General features: G+C 38.2%; 1 protein-coding gene across 2 annotated transcripts in view; it reads left to right on the top strand.

The window, feature by feature from the left end:
- Positions 1-21,092, top strand: part of CCBL2 (cysteine conjugate-beta lyase 2) — a 24,435-nt gene extending 3,343 nt beyond the window's left edge. For both annotated transcript variants that reach the window (XM_009333792.1, XM_009333794.1), the window contains exons 3-14: positions 3,126-3,184; positions 4,425-4,569; positions 8,204-8,353; positions 9,572-9,658; positions 11,120-11,221; positions 11,312-11,432; positions 15,424-15,500; positions 16,394-16,483; positions 17,127-17,313; positions 18,336-18,409; positions 18,858-18,944; positions 20,356-21,092. In XM_009333792.1, the coding sequence (XP_009332067.1) occupies positions 3,126-3,184; positions 4,425-4,569; positions 8,204-8,353; positions 9,572-9,658; positions 11,120-11,221; positions 11,312-11,432; positions 15,424-15,500; positions 16,394-16,483; positions 17,127-17,313; positions 18,336-18,409; positions 18,858-18,944; positions 20,356-20,418 (1,242 nt within the window). In that variant the 3' untranslated portion in view covers positions 20,419-21,092. The remainder of the gene's footprint in view (positions 1-3,125; positions 3,185-4,424; positions 4,570-8,203; positions 8,354-9,571; positions 9,659-11,119; positions 11,222-11,311; positions 11,433-15,423; positions 15,501-16,393; positions 16,484-17,126; positions 17,314-18,335; positions 18,410-18,857; positions 18,945-20,355) is intronic.
- Positions 21,093-21,932: the final 840 nt, after the last annotated feature.

Raw genomic sequence — 21,932 nt, forward strand, 5'->3', positions numbered from 1 at the left:
GGATGTGACCATCCAACCAATTCCTCACCCACCGGACAGTCCACCCATCAAATCCATACCTCTCCAGTTTAGAGAGAAGGATGTTGTGCGGGACCCTGTCAAAGGCCTTACAGAGGTCCAGATAGACGACATCTGTAGCCCTTCCCGTGTCCACTGATGGTAGTCACTCCATCAAATTTTAATTAAATCACATCTAGCACATATCAGGCCAGAAGAATTGCTTAGTTGTTAGGGCCCTGGAGCTTGAGATACAGGAGACAGGTTCAATCCCAGCTTTATCACAGACTTTTGGTAAATCAATTAATTTCTTTGTATCTCAGTTTTCCTGTAATGAAATGAGAGTAGTGGTGCTTCTTGATGCTGCAATAACAAGGGGTATATACGTACCTCAAACTTAATTTTATGCAGAATCTTCTCAATTTCCCAGCTTAACTGTTCATAAGATTGTGTAACTTTGTGTTAAGTCTTCCAGTTTTGTTGAGAGAAAACAGAGCTTTGCAACATGGTAGGTGGTTGGAGGTCACACTCTGCATTGCATATAGAACACTGGAATGTAAATTGTGTTCCCGGGTCAGAGTAGGATTTCATCTAGTCAGCAACTTGGGTCAACCAAGGCACATGTCAGATCCTTCAAAACAGATGTTCCAACCATTATACCGGACAGTTGTAGCATATTTTTCCCATATGAGAAGTTTCTTTTAGCGTGCAAGCCACTTTGAAGGTCAGCTTTTGCCTGAGTCAATTTTTCATATGCTCTAAGTATTTGTATTCTATTTAATGGAGCTGGATATTCTCACTAAATGTGCTGAAATCGACTTCTGTTGTTTTTTTAATTTTCTTAAGATCTTGGCTTCCGTTGTAGCTTTTGACATTGAATTCCACAATGTAATTATGGACCATGTAAAAGTATTTGCTTCTGTCATTATTACACATACTGCCATTCAATTTAATCACAAGTTTCTTTGTATTAGGAAGAAAGATAAATACGAGCAGCACCTGACTTTCTATCAGGTGCTTTCCCTGATAGAAAGTGTTAGGGAAAGCAGGAGGTCAGAGTTAGAGCTTGATGAGGACATACCTCTCCTGCTTAACACTGATCTTAAACTCATGGAAATCCTAGCCCTGCACCTAGAAATGGCTTGAAGATTATCAAGTGATGACATAACTGGGCTAAAACAAAAGAGAGTCTTAAGAATTCTCATGACCTTCTGGAAGAAAGAATGCTACTTAAGGAATCATTTAAAAATATCAGTTAATTGGTTGGCTTTCTCAAATTAATAAGGTGAACCCCACTGTAAGCTGAATCTGTGAAAATCTGAAAACTAATGCAGGACCAGCTATTCTGTTTTAAAACTAGTTTCAAGGCACAAGAAAAAATAAATAGGAAGACTTGAATCATTAAATATTTAAACTTAAAATAGTATGAAAGCTGTAAGGTGTAAGGCTTATTTTACTTGTCAATACAGGTTACTTAATGCAGTTAAGATTTACATTATAGTTAATTATAAAAGTCCTGCAGTTGATAAGCCTTTAGCTTTTAGCAAATTGAAACAATTTCAAGAAGAGTTGGTCAATGGAACAAATTCACCCATGGCAGCATACAGAATTCTCATTATTAACTGGAAAGATTCAAGGTGAGACTTCTTATTCCTTGTAGTACGAAAAGTAGTCTCGCATGTGAAAAAAGGTATGTGTGTGGGGCTCAGTCTAAGTAGTACCTGTATTATTTGTATTTATATAGTACAGCCAAATATTAATCATGTTTACCAAGATGTACACTGTAAAATTGGATTCATCTTCTAAACCTTATGTGTGTTTTTAAATAGATGCAGTATAGATTACCTATTCAGAACTCCTTCTTAACTGTGGTGTATGTTCTGTGTCAAGAAGTACAGCTTCACCTGTCTAGTTATCTTAGTGGTTTTCTTCCTGAAGACAAATAAAAGGTGTCCTGTGCTTGATTCCTCTGGTGTTTGTGTCCCATAGATGAGGTCAGAATCAGATCTGTAAAGAAGACATATGAGCAGAGAAGTATCTGTTTAATTTTATAGCTTCCCATTCTTCAAATCATGAGGTATATGGTAGCTTCTTTAGCGTAAACACGTTGAGTGCAAACATGTGCCTGCATAATATTTCTACTGAGTCATTCCCATTGATTCAAAGTCGAAACCTGGAGTGTAATGGTAACGCAGACATTTTCTTCTCAGAGTACGGTAGCTAGAGTATGGTTTTTCAATCTTTCAGACAATAACAATAGCTAGCAGTGGTAAAAGTCACTAAAATTGGTAGTCTGACTCAAAGAAACAGGAGTGTCTGGAGTACTGAGGGACTATGTAATTCCTATGTAATTTTTTTCCAGTATCAAGCTGGTTTACAAAGATAGAAATGGGCTTGCACTTTTTTTGTTTGCACATAGGGGAAAAAGATTTATTTCTAACTTTCTTTTCTCTTTTTAGCTTAAAAATACCACAACTATCAATAAGTTTTTCTCTGCCTTTATAGAGAGTACTCGTTGAAAGTCTATTCTAAAGCAGTTCTCCAAGACCTTAACTGAAGGTCTGAATATACAGCAAAAACATGTTCTAATGTTGTTTTGCTGTGTTGTAAGTAAATACTTTAAAGTTTTAAAAGTCTGAATGAAAATAGGAAATGTCTTTGCTATTTTCCTCTTACCCATCAATTTAACAAATAAAATTACATAGAAAACGCAAGCTTTCCAAATTGGATTGAGCAGGAATTGGGCTAGAAATAACACAGTCTTTAAGTTGTTAGTATATCATAGGAAAGAAAAAGAATGTATGTACCCTATTTTTTTCTTTTTAGGTCATCTTTTAAAGCTGTTGAGCTGAATTTTGCCCTGCTCCTTCCTTGCTGAATGTTCAGTGGCTTTAGATAATGATGAATGAGAATTTAGGACATTTTTGTGTATTTTCTTGTTAGTCTGAATTCAAGCTATTATGGAAGCTTTAATGAAAGAACATGTCTATAATTTTGTGTAACTACTGAATTCAGCTGGCAATGGTATATTTGAGAAAGCATGCAGGAGGGTTTGTCATGCAGAATCCAACAATACAGTACTTTGTCTTTCTTAACAAAACCCTTCTGTCTATATTTTGATCTTGCAGACAATGGCCTTCAGACACAAAAACACAAGACGAATTGAAGGCCTTGATAGCAATGTGTGGTAAGTAAAAGGAAAATATCTGCAAATTTCAGAAAATATCTTTGGCCGATACATTTTCTTTCCAGATTGATAATTATTGTTGATAAGAAGGTACACAGCCCTTGCTATCTCTGCTGAAATATATTTGGCACCTGTTTAGAAGCAATTAACTAAATTCTGTTAAAGGTGTGAATTAATTCTTACTCTTGAGCTTTAAACGTTAGGCTTGGGCTTCTCTTCATCTAGTAAATCACATAAGACAAGTATAACTCTTGGGCATGGTCGTATAGCTGACTTTCAAATTTAAATGTTAATTTTGTTGAGTAATGTATTTCAATTACACTTGATTTGTGTTTACCAAATGAGTCAGATTTCTTTTTAAAGCCATTATACTTGTCTTTATAATTTAGCTCATTATTTTTAATACACTTTTTTCTAGGTATTAAATTGGTCTCAAAGCAATATTGCCATCACTGGTAAATATGGGATTTTGTTAGTTGGTGAAAACACTATTTTGGGCTTACATTAGTTGTGTGTGTGTATATATATAGACAAGGTGTTTTGGTCATCCAGCCTCAAACTCATTTTTAGTAATTTGTATTAATTTTTGACAGAACTTAGATGCTTTGTGGGTTTTTTGATTTTGGTTTTTTTTTTTTTTTTGTAAATCTTTGTTAACATTTGGGTAGTGAGGAAAGGGTAAAATGCAAAGCTTACCTGTGAAGGGAGGGGAAAAAAAAAAGTTCAAGAATCCTAACGTTTGTATCTGGCAGGCTACTAGGAACAGTTAATGAACAGCCTGAAACAGTCTGTTGCCTAAAATCACAAAAAAAAAATTATAGCACTCTGAGGTGACTGGATAGTTTAAATGACACCTTCACTTGAGAGAATCTAGCCTTTAAATCATTTAACGTACTTGTTCTAATTAGGTCTACTTCATTTTGCAAAGAGGGTAGTGTTCCATTTCTGCCCATATCCAGAGTTACTGTGTGTCTGTGTGTGTACACATCTGAGCACAGTTCTGCTGGCAGAAAAGTTATTCTGTGGATGCAGAAAGTCAACCTTTTATTGGGTTCCCTCTGACTCCTGTGGTTACTTACCATTGTCCCAGCCCCCACCTCTCCATGTGAGCACTCTACTTAAACCAGTTTCCCCTGCTGTGAATTTGGCAAAGTGAAATGCTTTTTTTGTCTTTTAATCCTAATGAAGGAAAAGATAATTTTTTCTGGTATGTTAACTTTAAGATGTTTTTTCCCTTTAGGGTTGAATTTACAAAGGTGGCAGCAGATCCCTCAATTGTTAATCTTGGTCAAGGCCTTCCTGATATATCCCCTCCCAGTTATGTTAAAGAAGAGCTGGCAAAGGTAGCGGCAGTTGACAGACTGAACCAGTACACGCGAGGCTTTGTAAGTACTGTGGAACTTGAGGACCCAAGTTCAGTGGAGAACATGCCACAGGGAAAAAAATTGACTTCGCTTTAAATTAGTTTTATCTGTAGGCCGTACTGTTATGTCCCAAATTAAGTTGATCTAGTAGCCTTATCCGTTACTAATGAACATCCTCTGTGTAGGCTTCTTCAAGGCAGAATCCTTCAGCAAGAGCAAAATGGTAGAGCACATGTGGGATAGATTGTCTTTGAAGAGTCTTTTCACAGTTTAAAGAGTGTAAATGATACATTTACTTCCGATTTTGGTCAGTATAAACATGAATCTGATAGGATAATGGTAGAATGAGAAAGAAATACTTGGTATCAGTTGAGACTGCGCCTCTAGGATCAAGAAAAGATTCACCCATAACATGTAGTAGATTTCAGTGGAGATTAGGAAGTGATCAAAACAGTAAGTTTTTTCCCCTGGAAGATAGTCACTACCCATTCTGTAAGTTGGCTTGTAGCATTTATGTCTTGAGCTGGGTGTGAGTGTGTGGCATTTATCATTGTCCAAGGCAGGATATTCAAGTGGTCTATTACTGTTTTAGTATGACCACTTCCTTGTTTGGTTTGTCTTTCTTATATTTTGTGGTAAAGAAAAACCATGTTGCCCAACTGAGAATCATGTGTCAGGATTGCTACAAGACCCTAAGGAGTCTATCTAATACTTTTCTAGATGACCATGTTATGCAACAGTGATAGAAAAACACTGTATAGACTGGTAGGCCAGCAATTGCTTTGGTCGTTGTGGCATCGTTGTGTATATATTCCAACATAACTTTTTGCCTATTCTCTTGAGAATCTGCATGCATTAGAACTGATGGGGAGCGGCAGTGGCCAGCAGCTCCCTAAAGGAGAAGCTATCGCAGCCAGCAGGGCGGAGGCCTCACCAGCCGGGTCCCAGTCTCACAGTACCTGAGCAAGGCAGGCCCAGAGATGGTGGCTGAGGTCAGCCCAGATCGCCAGGAAAGCTTGTGGTGGTGAGGTGGGCCTGAGGTCAAGCCAGGAAGTCAATCTACAGGTCAGGCCCGGCAATGCTAACCATGGTTAGACATAACCCAGTGATCACTGGGCAGGTCCAAGGGTGACAAGGCAGGTCTAAGGTCAAGCCACAGAATCAGTCTACAGGTAGGGGCTGGGATCAACAGGGTCTATGGCCAGGTACAGTCATGACTGTAACTGAATTGCAGACCAGCAACTCTACTGCATAGTGCTTAAATGGAGTCCCTGGACCAGGAGCACAGCGCTGGGTAGAGGCCCAGGGTGAGCCTGGTCAGGGCCATTAAGGCCTATTAGGGCACTCAGGGCCCTGGCAAGAACAGAAAAAAGAAAAAAAACTAAATCCCCAGTGAATGTAGCCTCATTACCATCCTTCTTTGGGTCACTTTGTTTAATCACCTTTAGTTGTGTGTAGAGTCTCTGCAAGAAGAATATATATATATATGTATAACTTGAAAGTATAAAGCAATTGTTTAGTGGCAGACGCACACGAAAGATGGGTATAATTTAGTGAACTTCTGGGCTAAGCATTAGTATGTTCATCAGCCATGTTGTGGTTTAACCTCAGCTGGCAACTAAGCGCCACACAGCCGCTCGCTCGCTCCCCCTCCAGTGGGATGGGGGAGAGAATCCGAAGGGTTCAAGTGAGAAAACTCGTGGGTTGAGATAAAGACAGTTTAATAGGCAAAGCAAAAGCTGCGCACGCAAGCAAAGCAAAACAGTGAATTCATTCACTCCTTCCCATCGGCAGGCAGGTGTTCAGCCATCTCCAGGAGAGCAGGGCTCCATCACGCCTAACGGTGACTTGGGAAGACAAACGCCATCACTCCGAACGTTCCCCCCTTCCTTCTTCTTCCCCCAGCTTTATATACTGAGCATGATGTCACATGATATGGAATATCCCTTTGGCCAGTTTGAGTCGGCTGTCCTGGCTGTGCCCCCTCCCAGCTTCTTGTGCACCTCCAGCCTTCTCAGTCGGTAGAGCATGGGAAGCTGGAAAGTCCTTGACTAGTGTAAGCATTACCTAGCAACAACTAAAACATCGGTGTGTTATCAACATTGTTCTCACCCTAAATCCAAAACACAGCACTGTACCAGCTACTAGGAAGGAAATTAACTCTATCCCTGCCGAAACCAGGACAAGCCACAATAGGGTACCTGAAAAGTCATTGCTTACCAGGCAGACAAGGTTTTGGAGGAGCCTTGGCACAGGGGGAAAGGCTACAGAGAGAATGGGCTACAGTCTACCTTCCAGCAAATATTCACCGACTGATTCTCTAAAATGATTTGCAAATCAAACATAAATATAATTTTCCCAATGCATGCAATTATTCAGTATTTACTTCTTTGACTTTGTTCTTTATTTCCAAATAGTTTGATAATTCCCATGATAACTATGCATGTTTGCAGGTATATTGTACTGCAGGTAGTAATTAAAGAGGAATTTTTACCAATATTCCCATTTTCAGCCTTCGCACTTCCTCTACGAACTTCTGCACTTCCAAGATTTTTGAGCACAACTATTTGTGGTAGTAAATATGGGAGGGATGAGTATGAATGATGCACATCCATCTGATAATTGAGACGTTGTCTCGGCTCTCTGCAGTGCTTGGACCTCTCATTGACTGTAGGGCTATGGCCTGTAGAGTGACCTAACGTGACGGGTGGTGCAGCATTCCTGTGTAGCTGACACACTCATGGCAAGAAATGGCTGTCATCTGAATCAACAATGACTTGTAAGCCTTAATTTATGGTAATGTTCCTGTTTACAGAAGGGTTCATGATTTTATGCCTTGTGCGTAGAGGTACAGTGTTCAATATTTTAGAGAAGGATTTTTGTTATAGTTGCGTTTCCTCACGGAGCTGTTTTCTATTTCTACCAAGTATCCAAAAACAAAAAAGATTTTTCACAGCCGGAAACCTATAGGCTTCCTGAGTAAACAGAATTGTGCCTTCTTATTTTCATATTGTATATGATCTTTGTTGCATGCTTGTTTTCGTGTTCTTTGCACATTTTGAGAAGAGTACGTTAAGTGCCATGTCCCCATAGGGGACACAAATGGTGAATGGTGCTCTGAGATTTGGGATATGATTATATGAATCATCATTCTGATCACAAGTGCTGTTTATCAGCAGTATATAAACAGAATAAAAAGATTTCCCTTGCACCAAAAAATTTTTAGTTGAAAGGTAAGGAAAGAAACAGAAGGAGCTTCGGATGGAAATATGGGCAGGTGGGAAAGAGACTCTAAAGGGGGTAAGGATGAACTGGTGTCAGAGTATTCCCTTCTCTCCTCCTGTCTCTTGTCCTAGCGCTCCTATAGGCTACCTGGAGCTATCCTGAGATGTGATAATAAGATAGAAGTTAAAAATCATCAGATATACAGAAAGAATTTCCTGGTAGATATGAATAAATTGAAACCACTTTTCTTCCCTAACATGCAAAAACCTTAAACCACACTACCTGTTAACAGCCATTAACACTGAGGGCTCATCTCGTATTTTTCTATTTCGAAATGTATTATTTTGATATATGTGGAAAAAACCCCAAACACAGGCTTTGTACGTTGTCAGGAACACACAAATCAGTTGCATTTGTTTGCTTTAAACAGGGACATCCGTCGCTGGTGAAAGCCTTATCTCAAGTGTATGAGAGAGTTTGTGGAAGAAAGATTGATCCTCTCACAGATATCCTGGTGACCGTGGGAGCTTATGGATCTCTCTTTAGTACAATACAGGCATTAATTGAAGAGGGAGACGAAGTAAGTTTTTATTTGAAATACTCATGTATACTCACTGAAATGAGAATTTGCCTGGTTTTTATTTGTCCACTTTTAAATATAAGTTGATGTTGGGGCTTCTTTCTTCATTAATTTGATTTATTACAGTTGCACATCTGACTTTCAGAAGCTGTGATCAGGGACTATCCTTTGGATGTCTTCCTATCATTCACCAACTTACAACCCCCTTTCTTTCATACTTACAGTACCTGTAGCAGTTTCTTTATCACCATTACTGTTAGGTGACACAATACATGCTGATTTCTTACTTGAGAAAACTTGTGGGCTGTTGTCTGCAACAGAAGACTAAGGGTGGCGCAAAGTATTGTTGGTGTTTGAATAACCATTGTGGATAAAGTTCTGTTTTGGACTGTTGCATGGGAGCAGCATAGGTAGCAGAAAAGTCCTTTAAAGAAAGGATTGTTAGTTTGCTGTACCAGCTGTGATGATTCATCCCTTCACTACTGATGTCTGCCTTTTTGACAATATTAAAAGTCATTTGGGGGGGATATTTGTTTGTATCTGTAGTGGACAAGAACTGTTTGTGTTGTCATGCATTTTGCTTTCAGTGTTTTGTTCATTTCGTTTGTGTAATGTATTCTCATCTGTATCTTTTCTTCCTTTTCTGTTGCTTTGATATTCAATTCTCTTTTCTTGTAACAGTTCTCTGCAATTAGCCTTTGGGGGTTTTTTTTGTTTGTTTTCCTATTATCTAGCCTCTACGCAATTTTCCTTGAATTTGTCCTCTCTTTCTACATGAAAATTTTCTTCTGATAAAATTTGAGGACTTCAGACATTCTTCTGAGATTTCTAGATACTTGGAAATCCTGGAATTTTGTGGACAGAATTAGGGCAGCTGTGCCTAATTGTTCATCAGTTTGCTGTTGCTACCTCCCACCTTTGCCTTGCACCTTCAAATCTGTATGCAGGACCCAAACGTTCCTAATATTGTATCTTAATAGTTGTAATGTGTAACTAGAGAAGAACAGCCTCTGTGTGTCATCAAAAACGGGTAGTGCTTATCATACTTAGACTGAGGGCATTGTTATATGATGTTCTAAAAGGAGGAACATTCTGCTATGTTAGATCAGGATGGAGTGCCCGAAACATTATCAAGTTATACCACCAAAGTATATCTTGGAAGTATGATGGTTCATGCACGGTAAATTCCGTTTCTGATACTGGTGATTGTAATTTCAGGTAATAATAATAGAGCCATTTTATGACTGTTATGAACCAATGGTAAAGATGGCGGGTGCAAAGCCTGTTTTTATCCCACTGAGAAATGTGAGTAGCTTTTTAAAAATTATTTATCATATAAAGTTTCTCATCCATACTCAATATGGTTTGATGAACACCTTCTAGACGATGCTCTTCTGTATAGTTTTTCATAATATCCAATTGTATAAAAATGAGATAGATTGCTATAGTGTAAGTCTGAGGTGATGATAATCCAAAGCAAGTAGAATATTTTATTACTGTTGGAGAAGGTGGGACAATGTTTCTTATTTACTTTAATTTGTGCATTCTGAAACCTGATCAAAATTCCTTTTTTGGACATCATCAGAGAATGTTTTCAGTGGAAATGAGGGAAGGAGGATCACATATCAGTGCAATTTCTGTATCTGCTGGTTTTCGAAAGATTTGGTTTCTGATGCCTTCAGCAACTCCTACAATGACAGAATATAATTTCTTTTCCAAAATCTGCTTACTAAATGAGGAGCTATCATGCTGTAGGCATATTTGCTATACATACGAGAATTCCTGTTTCCTTTATTGATAAAAAGGAATAATTTTGGTATGGGTTAATTTTCAAATTGGTACTGCTGGCATTATGCTGGCAGCTTGCAAGGATTGTTCTGGATGCAAAGCGTTGATCCTGTTACCGTTGCCTTGGGTGACTGGCAGCCCTGCATGGGGAGGGCTGAGGGGCTCTTTAGGCCAGACTGTTGGATGAACACCATGAAATCAGAACAACACTGAGTGACAAAACCTCCAGGACAGCAGGGGAGTAGGTGAGACTGTTCCTCTGGGTGCCCTCCTTCTAGGGACGTTTTGAATGACAGGGTTCCTCCAAGTATTTTCTGTTTTACACCCTTGTTTTTGGTCTGGCCCTCTCCCAGGTGGGGAGAGGTAACTTGCACCTGGTAACTTGCAGGTGTCAGAAAGTTAGTGTGGCCATGCTCTTTGTTCTCTGTAGCAACTGGTCCAAACTTCTGTTGTCCTTGTGTAATACCACAGCAACTCCAGAGCCTCGGTGGTGCAAATTTTTAACTGTTTGGCCATTTTCCTATGGACAAGGAGGAGAAAATGACCTTGAATCTCTCCAGTGGTGATCAATCTTTCCAGCCAAGCATGCACACACTTGTTCTAGTGTCTGGGAAGGCCATAAACTCTCCTGTCATGTGACTGGGCTTCCTACGTTACACACTGTTATAATCGGCGTGTGTGTAACCAGATCCTGGAAACCAGTTCCTGGGGAGACTTTGAGAGGGACGGTGGCCAGGGAAGGACAGCCACTGTCATAGTAATTAACCTTGCTCTTAGAGCCTCCCTGCCTGTTTCTAGAAGTGCCTTCTCCCAGGAGAGCAGGACAGATTGGATAGGTTGTCAAGTATGGTTATGAAAGTGTCTGAGGATGATAAGTTGGGCATCTCTGTTTAGGCTGTAACATGTTTATTCAAATAATGCATAAATTTATTGGTGTGTTGTTTTTTGTTTTTTTTTTGTTTTTTTTTTTTTTTTAAGAAAAATGATGGAAACTCTGCATCTATGGCTGCTTGGGTTTCTAAATTTAATTCCAAAACAAAAGCAATTATACTGAATACCCCACACAACCCTATAGGCAAGGTAAGAATCCTGCTTTAACACTACTGTTATTTCAGAGTATACCTTAAATACTATGACTAATGCATTGTCCCTTACTCTCTTGTATCCCAGGTGTTCACCAGAGAAGAGCTCCAAGTAATAGCTGATCTCTGTATTAGACATGATACCCTGTGCATCAGCGATGAGGTGTATGAATGGCTGGTGTATAAAGGAAATAAACACATTAAAATAGGTACTGATTTTTTGTGGCATCTTAAAAGTGGTTGTGGAATGATGTTGTAAACGTGCCTCTCGGAGATAATGGTTGCTGGAAGGAGCTCAAACTTCAAGCTTTGACTATTTTACAATGTTTAGACTCTAAGGAGGAGAGCTCCTCCCTTTTCTGAAAAACATTTTGAAGAATAATTTCCAGATAGAATTTCCAAAAGCTCTTAAGTGACTTTGGAGTAGATATCCATAGAAAGCAGTGGGACTGATGCTCATAAATCAGTTGTGATCATCTGAATATCCCATCCTTATTCAGTTACTTTGTTGGCCATGACAGATATAACTGCTGTTCATGTATGTATATTGGACTGTGCTTTGCTGAAGAACTAATAGAAGGAACAGAGATTAAAACTTCCTTCTCAAAGCATTGTAGAGATAATCAATGAAGGAAATGCATAATGAGGAACACAATTATTTTTGCTCACTACTTATAAAAAGAAAAAAAAGTATAAAGGTTAGTGCGGAGATAGTGCATGAACACTGTTCCTCCAAAGTGCAGAGACAGTGTTAAATAATGGACATGGAATTCAATGAAGTAAGTCGCTGCAAGGGCAGTGTGAAAGTATGCTAAAGTCTTCAGGCAGTATTGCTGCAGGGGTAAAGCACCATTGCAAGAACAAACTAGAATGCCAAATATGATGTTACGTCTCTGTCCCTCTTGTTTTACTTCTTGATCCAAGTTTCACTGAAGTTAGTGGAATCATTTCCACTGTCTCAGAACAAGTGAATCTAGTGCAGGTTACTGAACTCCTTCCCCAATCCTATAATGCTACAGCTAAGCATCTATGTAAAAGTTTCTAGTGAGGAGGTCTTGGTTTGGATCTGCTGATGTATTTGAGCTGGCTAAAGCCAAAACTTCCTTCTTCTGTGTACAGATGTTCTGTTTCTGATGGTAGCACCTTGCATGAACTATCTGTTATAATGTACTTACTGTCATAATGAAGGCACATTTCAGTCGTGTGCAATAGAGACATCTAGTTGAGATTAAACAATGAAATCAAGAGACATAAATACAACTTCGACATGAAAAAGCTTAGCTTTTTTCCTGGTTTTACCACTGGTTGAATGCTGAATAACTTTGCTTCTATGCTTCAATTACATATAAGTAGAGTGGCAATAAAAGAAACTTTCCGTTAGTGGGGGCTACATCATTGTAAAAACTGAATCTTATAAATAATAAAAAGGAAATTGTATCTAAATGACCTTGCAATACATAATAGCTCAGCTACACAGTTGCTGATCACACAGCTGCAGTACGTCGATCATACTGGCCATGCATAGGCTATGAGTCTGTTTTGAAAGTGGGCTAATTTCATGGCTGTTGTGGTGCCTTGATAGTGATACCTTTTCGAAGACCTTCAGACATGGAAGAAGGGGAACATTTTGGGTACATTCATGTGATAGTAATCTGAGTCAGTGCATCCTAACAAGTTACCACAGTAACTGATCATGTGTGGCTTATCATGTCCCAATTGCCAATTAAAATGAGTTAAATTAAAGCTTTCTTCATGGGCTTAGCAGGTGGTTCATGCAAATAGCTGTCCTCAGAACCAAAATCTCTGTGGGTGGTGTAAGGTAATCCATTTTCCTTTGCAGCGGCAGCAGGTCTGAACACTGATGTTGTCAGTTACACTTTGTCTTAATGGACACGTGGTGAATTCTTAAGACACAGTAACTCTATTGTTCGTTAGTATCAGTATTGTTATTTTAATGCTTCAAACCAAAACACTTCCAGTCAAACAAAAGGCATTCTGTAGTTCAGCATAAAATGTAAAAATACCATGTAATGATAATGCAAGTTAAAGCCTGGACAGTTAGTCAGCTAGGTTTAGGTACATATTCTCTAACAGATCCCATGATATCATCTTTAGTGTTAAAATGATTATAAAACCTTCAGGGTAACACTGTAAACAATAACATTATTTCAGTAAAAGAAACAAGATCTGCTCTTTTTAACTTAAGTTTCTGAGATTTTTTTTTTAAGTCTACAAAAGATAATACAAGAAAAAACGAGTGTGTTATTTCACTATTTAAAAACTCTTGTGTTTCCATATTAACCTCTACATATTCCATCAAATGCAGTGATGCTTTTTTGGTGAGAGATGCAAAATGGATATTGCAGCAATTTACAGGGTCTGATGGTGGTTCCTTAATACAATTTAACAGGGGTTGCTAGCCACAGATCATAAAATTAGTACGATCTTTGTGCTGCTGTCACTGAAGCAGTTTTCTGTAGTGTAGAGCACTTCATCATGTTTCTCATCATTTTCTGACTTCCGTAAAACCATGGACCTCCTCTAAGTAATGATTAGGGTTGCACTGGCAGATTTAGAGATTGCATCTCATAACCGAGGATTCTGAACAAGCCTCTCAACGAGCTGAGCGCTATCCCAGGTAACAGGCTTATTATACGTGTTAGTTTGCACTTCGTTAGTTTTTAAATTGTAGTCAGACTTGGTTATGGTGTCACATAATGATGTTGCCATATGGCACGGAGGAATTTCCCTCTCTATTTAAAACTTGCTGCTTGTAAAAGCAACGGAGCTGCTTCTTCCCCTGTGCCCTTTTGCTGCTGCTATGTTTGAAATGCTGTTACATTCTGTCTCCAAGGTTGAATTCCTATGACTATGTGGCAAAACAGTCTCGCTAGAGGGCATTAGCTTTGAAATTCAATTCTTTTTGCAGTCTGTGAGAGCTTGCCTTTAGGAAGTGATCTATACTCTTGATCTAGCTAGCTAGAAGATGCATCTGTTCAAACTGCCTTTTTGTTTTCAAGGTCACAGAGCAGTTGAGTGAATATGGGTGGGCTAGTTGGGATATGAGTTTCTTTCCTGCTGTTTTGTTTCTCTTCTTGGCAAGTGTGCTCAAAAAAATACAATACATGTTTTCAAATAACTGCAGAGACTTGTACCGTGTCTAATGCAGATAACTGCTGCAAAAACTTCCTTATGAAATTCAGTGGTTTTATTTGGAAAATCTTTGTTCGTTGGTCTCCCTAGAGGAGGGGATTTAACAATTGCCAGGTTCACTGGTAGTGGTTCTAGTGTACAAGCGAGGTGGAGCCGGATGTTGTTGACCACTGCAATTGCAGTAGTGGTATGACCTTGTCTAACTTTGTGTCTCAGACTTAAGTGTGTCTTGATTTATCTGTTTCTGTTGAAAATGAATTAAGTTAAAGAGTCCAAACAGAGCTCCCCTGAAGCAGTGTGCAGAAAAAAAATGGCAAACTACAGGAAGAGACCTTTGCTCTGTCATCTCCTTGGAAAGGAAACAAAGGATTTTGGTCTCCTACCAGATGGAAATACAGAGACAGAGATAGGCCTCCATGTGTCCCTTAATCCTTGCAGACATCCTTAGCTAGCTGCTATTGTTAGTCAGTCCCAGGCCTGTTCAAATTATACAACAAAACATAATTTATTTACTCACTCTGCTAGTTTTCTGATTTTTACAGTGTTTGGTTCTGGGTTAGAAGTCTTAGTAATTCCCTTCTTTTTCTGATGTCTGAGACAGCCAGTGACACTGAACCGGGCAATTCTATTAAAATGGCTTGCAGTGCCTGAGTTAATGTTGTATATGGTGCTAGTATCAGGCATCAGAAACAATGCTGTCTTGAGATGAATGGGTAGCCACTTCTTAGAGCATATCTTTCTTATGAATAATTACACACTTTAGCTGAGGATAACTAACATGAAGTTTTCACAAACTGTGCCTCTCTCTTTCTGCCTCTTCTTTCTCCTTTCATTAATCCTTACCTTCTTTTCATGCCAAAAAGTATTGGGCCATATATCCTTTCTCATTTGTTAAAATCGCTATAACTTTAGAATATTCTCATTGCTTGCTTAATATGCTGCAATGTTATGTCAACATACAGCTCTGAGCTAGGGGCAGTACAGTTTTTCTAACCACATGGATCAGGTGAATGCACCTTTACCCAATTAATTTTATTTTATATACAGCTACATTGCCAGGTATGTGGGAAAGAACAATAACTATAGGAAGTGCTGGAAAAACATATAGTGTAACGGGCTGGAAGGTAAGAAGAATCAATATAAAAGAGTTCAGTTATATAAATAACAGAATGCATTTATTACACTAAAAAAGTCTCCGTTTTTATGACCTGTCTTTTGAAAGCTTCTGGCAAATCTCCGTGTCTCCAAAACATGAAGATAGCATTCAGTTGGAGCAATTACCTATCTTGAACACCCATGTTTTAATTCTCTTCTTGTCTCTCGATTAATAAGCTCTTGTGAGAAAAAAATACTAAAAAAAACCCCCACAGTATGATTTGTTCAAAACCAGTCAAGATGCTTGGAGAAAACATGGATATTATCGTATTTTAACTTTCTGGTTTTGTGGTGATATTTTCAGACTGTGATAATGGTATGTTTTGGAATGGCTTATATTTCTGTAAGATATTTAATGATGATATTTTGCTTGACTTTAAAATACATATCAGAAAGTAAACAAAAATATTTAACCATCTGGCAACTAAATTCTTTCTCCTTCATCACCTGTGCTCAAACTGAACCATGACATATAGTGAGCTTTTGTTTTATGCCCAAACCACCTTTGACACAGGAGCTTATGAGATGGAAAGATTCTAAAACAATTAGGAATAACATTCCTAATAAATGCTCAGTTTGATCTCTCACCCTTGTTAAATGAAGAGTTAAAAGTTTGCTCAGTACCCTATGAGAGAGAGGGATAAGTGAAACTATAACTGTTGTCTCAAATCTAGACTTTTTTTAATGGCATCATTCAGCGAACTTTGTGTAAACCAGCTCTTTTCTTAATTCTTTATCAAAAAAAATTCACTACCAATTCTTAACATAGAAAAACTCGAGACATTGGCTAATTTTAATTCTTTGTTAATTTTTAGTAACACCACTGCTGTAAGTATAACATATGCATGCTTTCTTCCCTTAGCTTGGTTGGTCTATCGGTCCCCAGAACCTGATTAAGCATTTGCAAGTTGTTCACCAAAATACACTGTATACTTGCCCAACTCCATTACAGGTAGGTACAGCTGGGGCAGAGGAGGTTATCTTCTGGTGTAGCAAAACTGTAGGCCTCACTGTAATAAAACAATAATCACAACAATGAATTTTTAGTTGTCAAAATATATATTCTGGAGTGCAAGATGAGGAGACAAATTTGATCAGCTCACCAGACATTTAAAAAAAAAAAAAAAAATCAGTCTCTTGCAGATTCTTTCTTCTTTTACCTACAAACTGCTGCTTCTTGCATAAAATGTGACAATCTTAGTGGTTTCCTAGGAAATATAAATAGAAGTTGTTGCAACAAGATCTTGTTTTACTGAGCATTATCTCCATCTACTAGTTTCTAGTATTCTATGATACATTATCATCAATAATTTAAACTTTGCTTCAATTCAGATTGTAAACCCCTGTGTCAAGGACTGTGGCTTCTGTATATGATTAGTGCCTAGCAAATGATTGGGTGCTTTGGGTATTGCCACAGCACAAAGTAACAAATAAATTACACACTTGGACGTAGCTTGTGTAATTTGTATATGCTGATTTGCCTAATAAGGGCCAGAATCGAAGAAAAATCCACGTGATTTCAGTAGGAAGTATGTTGAGTGTCTTTGAGTGTACTGAGTGTCCATGAGTACTTTGAACATTGATTATGTTTCCAGGAGGCTTTGGCACAAGCGTTTGGGATAGACTATAAACGCATGGATGACCCAGACTGCTATTTTTACTCACTGTCTCGAGAGCTGGAAAGCAAGCGTGATCGGATGGCTCAGCTACTTCAAGAAGCTGGACTAAAGCCTGTCATTCCAGATGGAGGATACTTTATGATTGTTGATGTTTCTACGTTAAGTTAGTATAAAGTTTATTAAACAGCATGGAAAGCAAATATTATAGTTAATCTGAAAATGCAACTTTCATTTTAAACTATATTCTCATTTCATGTTTGCATAACATTGTCAGAAGTACTAACTGGGACTGAAATTTTCCATTTGACCTTAGCCTGGGAGGTACATTTTATAAACTTCAGCAAAGCCCTTGTTTGTGGTCCTTACTACTGTCCGTGTTTTGCAAAGCTTTGGCAAGGTTTTAGGGAGGATATAGGAAGTGGATAAAAATTTCTATTTTCAAAAAGTCTGTGATTATGAAAAAGTTTGAGAGCCAAGCACCTGGCTTAATATCCTGAGTTCGTACCATTTGTACTTTCCTTTTTCTGTTTGTTTGTTTGCTTGTTTGTTCTTCTTAATCTGAAGTCATACCCTGAAGGCTCTTTGAGGCATTCTGATTTCTAAACGCTGTAAAATGCTACCAAAATTTACAAAACCTTTTGGAAATTCAGGTTATGGTAGCTTTGGAGGAAGAATTCCCACAGGGGATCGTTTTTGAGTTCCACATTTTTCACTAACTGGTCCTAATGGCACTTGTCATTCACACAGAAATGTTTAAACACAGCTGGACCTCGCAGTGCTACCATGTGTCAGAAAGTTTTAGATACCCCAGTTTCACTGATGAGAAAACTGCAGTTGCAGTGATTATTGCTGTCTGTGCTATAAATACACTCTTCAGTACCCTCCGCAGTCCTGATCCCTCAATAACCCATACTTGAGGACTTCCTGGAGTACTGCATGGCTTTCTTCCAAGCTACATGTCTGAATTTGCTTTGAATGGAAAGCAAGTGCTCAGGTCAGAATGGAAATGTTCAATCTGTTGGCCTATTTTAATTGTTACAGTCTAATTTTTTAATTATTTTTTAAAATAAAAGCATACATCTTTATTCTTAAGTATTAACTATAATAAAGTGCTGTTAATGAATGCCTTCCCAGTGGAGTCTAGGAAATCTTACAACATGTTTGTTTTAAATGTAATTTTTTTAGATGTGGATCTCTCTGATGTAGATGAGAAACAACCTTATGATTATAAATTTGTCAAATGGATGATAACATCTAAGGTAAGGTGTCTTACTGTCATAGTCTAGTTTTAGAAATGCTTTTCTATTGAAAGCAAAAGCAGTGCAACTGTACTTATTAAATAATGTAGTGGAGATACTCCATTCAAAATATTATTTGGTGTTTATGGTAACTGCTGATAACGATGTGGCTAAAATACTGCTAAATATGCTGAAAATGTACCCTGTAGGCTTGTGTTATGTCCCAGCACTTTTCCTTCAGCATGCTTAAATGCTAGTTGTACAGAAGTACCTTTGAAATGTTTTGCCTAGGAAAAGTAATTTGAATTTAGTTAAGCCTAGCTAGTGCATACAAACCCGAACCTTGTCTTTCCCTCACATGTTGGGAGGGAGAGTTCTAGAAATGGAATAGTAAAGTCATCGTGCTTAAAACAGATTTGTTTTATACATATATAAAATAAGCAAATAACATTTCTGTTTTATGTTTCAGAAGCTGTCAGCAATTCCTCTTTCAGCATTCTGTGGTCCTGAGACAAAAAGGCAGTTTGAAAAATATATACGTTTTTGCTTCATTAAGGTAAATTTGTGTCCTGGGGAGACTTAAGACTCCTAAAAATCAATGCACTACAGAAATCTGCAAGAGACTGTTACATTTTGCTCAGGATGTCCTGAGTCGGATGGTTTTAGGAACAGAAAGTTAGCTTGGTGTAAAATTCAGCACAAAGTAGCTTCAACTGTCTTTTTGCTGAGGGACTTTAAACCATAAATGTGGGTGGCATGGCTAAGAAGGGCAATTGGCAGGAAAAAACTGGGTGGGTAGGCCTTTTTTAGTTTGCTCTATTGATTTTTAAAAATATTCTTGACCAGTGGTGACAGTGAAAATGAATGACACAGGTACGCTATCAATTAAGGTGAATTCTATAATCCAGAGCAGAGAATAATTGTATAGCAGAGCGGTATACCCCAAGCCCATTCAGTTTCCCGCATCAAAAACAGTGAAGAGGTCACCTTCAAGTTTAGCTCACTTGCCTGAAAATACATAGGGTTTCACACGAGCTCCAAATTACAAAAGAAAACAAAGACACAGGAAGTTATCTTACATGGTTTTTGTGAATTGGCTGACGTTTGCCATTTTGTGAGCACCTCCTTTTCACATATTCTTCCTCCTGTTAAATCTGTTCTTGAAAAGACTTGAAAGACTTTGGGGACAGGTACATAAGCTTTGGTAAGCCCGCAGCCCTAAGATGCTTCCCGATTATTCTGTAACAGAGTCAGCACAATGGAACACGTGCAACTCCTTAACTGTTCCAGTATAAAGGTCGGAGCCTTAGCTTGAACCAGTAATGAAGGGGAGTTTCTGCTTGAGTTATTTAGTTCTTTTGATGAGATACAAAGACTATGATATAAACTGAGCCAGTAACAACCAGGATGAAACTTGCTGGTTGTAAATGTGGCTTGCCCGGGATGAACAGCACTAATCATGTCAAGTTAACGACTACTTGTACAACTCACCAGGTTGTAGCCAAGCCACGCAACTGGCCAGTGGATAGATTACCCATATTTAGAGGGATTATGTTTAAGTAGTTCATGCATAACTTTGTTGCATGGAGATTTAAAAATCCCAACTGTACACATGAAGATTAGGAAACTATGCTAGCATGTCTCCAATATAAAGCTGCCAAGTACATCACTGCATAAATGCCAGGCATTTATATAAGAAGTATTGCTTTCATTAAATTTGATAGTATGAATGCTTAGAAAATGTTATCTTTTAAATATACCTAATAAATACTTGCAAGGAATCAGCATTGAATTCTTTGTGTAGTCTAGATTTGTAGCTATAACTGTTAATGAAAAACTGACTGACAGATATTAACAGGATGCAACTGAAGCTGCCAAATATTGATGTGGGATGATATAATTGTGACTGCTGCTCTCTTTTCAAGAACTTCGTACTTGCAGTAACAGTGATATTCCTTGTTTTGCAGAAAGACAGCACACTAGATGCAGCTGAAGTGATCCTGAAGAACTGGAATAAACAGACAGCCTGATTTTTCTTATTAACTCTTCCATCTGGTATAATTACCTAATAGTAGGGTTTTCTTATTGCAAATTTAAGAACAAATGACTTAATACAGTACAGAATTAATATGACATTGTAAATAACTTTGTGCTGCCACCTGCTGAGGAGTTAAAACAATGATTAACTGAAAAATGTGTAATGCAACTCAGAGGTTATTTTCAGTCTTTTCAAAATCATTTACTTTTTTCCCCAAAAAAATCTATGGGATTCATTACTTCTACTGAAAGACAAAAATTTGTAGGACTGTTGTGTAAAATAAATAGATGATACAGGTATTTTAAAGCTTAGAAGAAAAAAGTGGGAGGTGTTTTTGGTATGCGATAGTATAGGACCTAGGGGTGAGACTTAAATATAGTGGATTGTGAAACCCAATAGCCTGCAGTGAAGGAAAATTAAGATATACCTCCTATTTAAATAATTGCAGTGACTTTCATACGTACATACCTACCTACACTGTCCATGCACAAATTGCATCAGCTTAAATAAAATGATTGAGTTAAATCAATACAGCGTTTATACTATAAGCAAGATTGACAAGTGCGAAGTTGCATAATTACTATTTTATTTTTCCACAATAGTCATGTGTGCTGTTCTGGAAGTATTCAGTCCTCAATAAAATTATAAAACTGGCATCTAGAATAGGAATTCTGTTCACTCGTGTCTACCTATTTATTTATTTGTTACATGGATGAATCTACAAAGCAAAATAGAAGACTTTGCTTTAGAGGCTCCTTCACAATCAGATGTACAGTGGCATCATTGATCCTGTCATCCTTTTTCTTACGATGTTCACGACATTGGTAACTTCACACCAAACTTATTTCAAACTCTTTAGATCCAGGGGGAGCATGGAGTTGAGCCTAATACTGTGCTATGGAGCTCAACCAACTTTGTTCCAAGCTCAGTTGATAAAGGACTGTTTCAAAAGAGATCAATATGAAGAATTCTTTTCTAGTTGCCTCCTATTTCAGTTCTCTCTGCGATCTTTTCATCTGTGGATGGGTTTCCCACTCGCAGAAGCAATCCAGGTGGGTAACCTTTTAAGGCTGTGTGTTATGTTCTCCATGTTGTTTCTATATTCTTCCCACCGGCCTTATGGTGGAAAGCCTGAACAAATTCAATAACTGGTTTTGCAAATATTTCACTTGTTCTGCGATCACACAGCTGGAATCTTAACTGAATTCCATCAGACTGTGACCATGGCCAGGGCCTAAAAAAAAGTATAGAAACTGGACTGTGAGAACAGCTGCTAGGCCTTTTCATTAGTGCTTCTTGGTCTTGGGCTTTTGGGAGTCCAGTAGCTGGGTCTTCTGTAGTCTTTGTAGCTGTCTTGCACTGCCATTCCCCAACTCTCACCAGAAGATGGTTGGCTGGTATTTTTAAGGTGGTGTGTAGTCTTTGTGTAGAAAAATAAATTTAGTAATTAGAATGACTTAACTGAAATTTCAGCAGGCATTTCACGTGGAAATCCCTACATTAAAT

This window comes from Pygoscelis adeliae, unplaced genomic scaffold (assembly GCF_000699105.1).
Source record: "Pygoscelis adeliae isolate BGI_AS28 unplaced genomic scaffold, ASM69910v1 Scaffold10, whole genome shotgun sequence".
NCBI classification, from domain to species: domain Eukaryota; kingdom Metazoa; phylum Chordata; class Aves; order Sphenisciformes; family Spheniscidae; genus Pygoscelis; species Pygoscelis adeliae.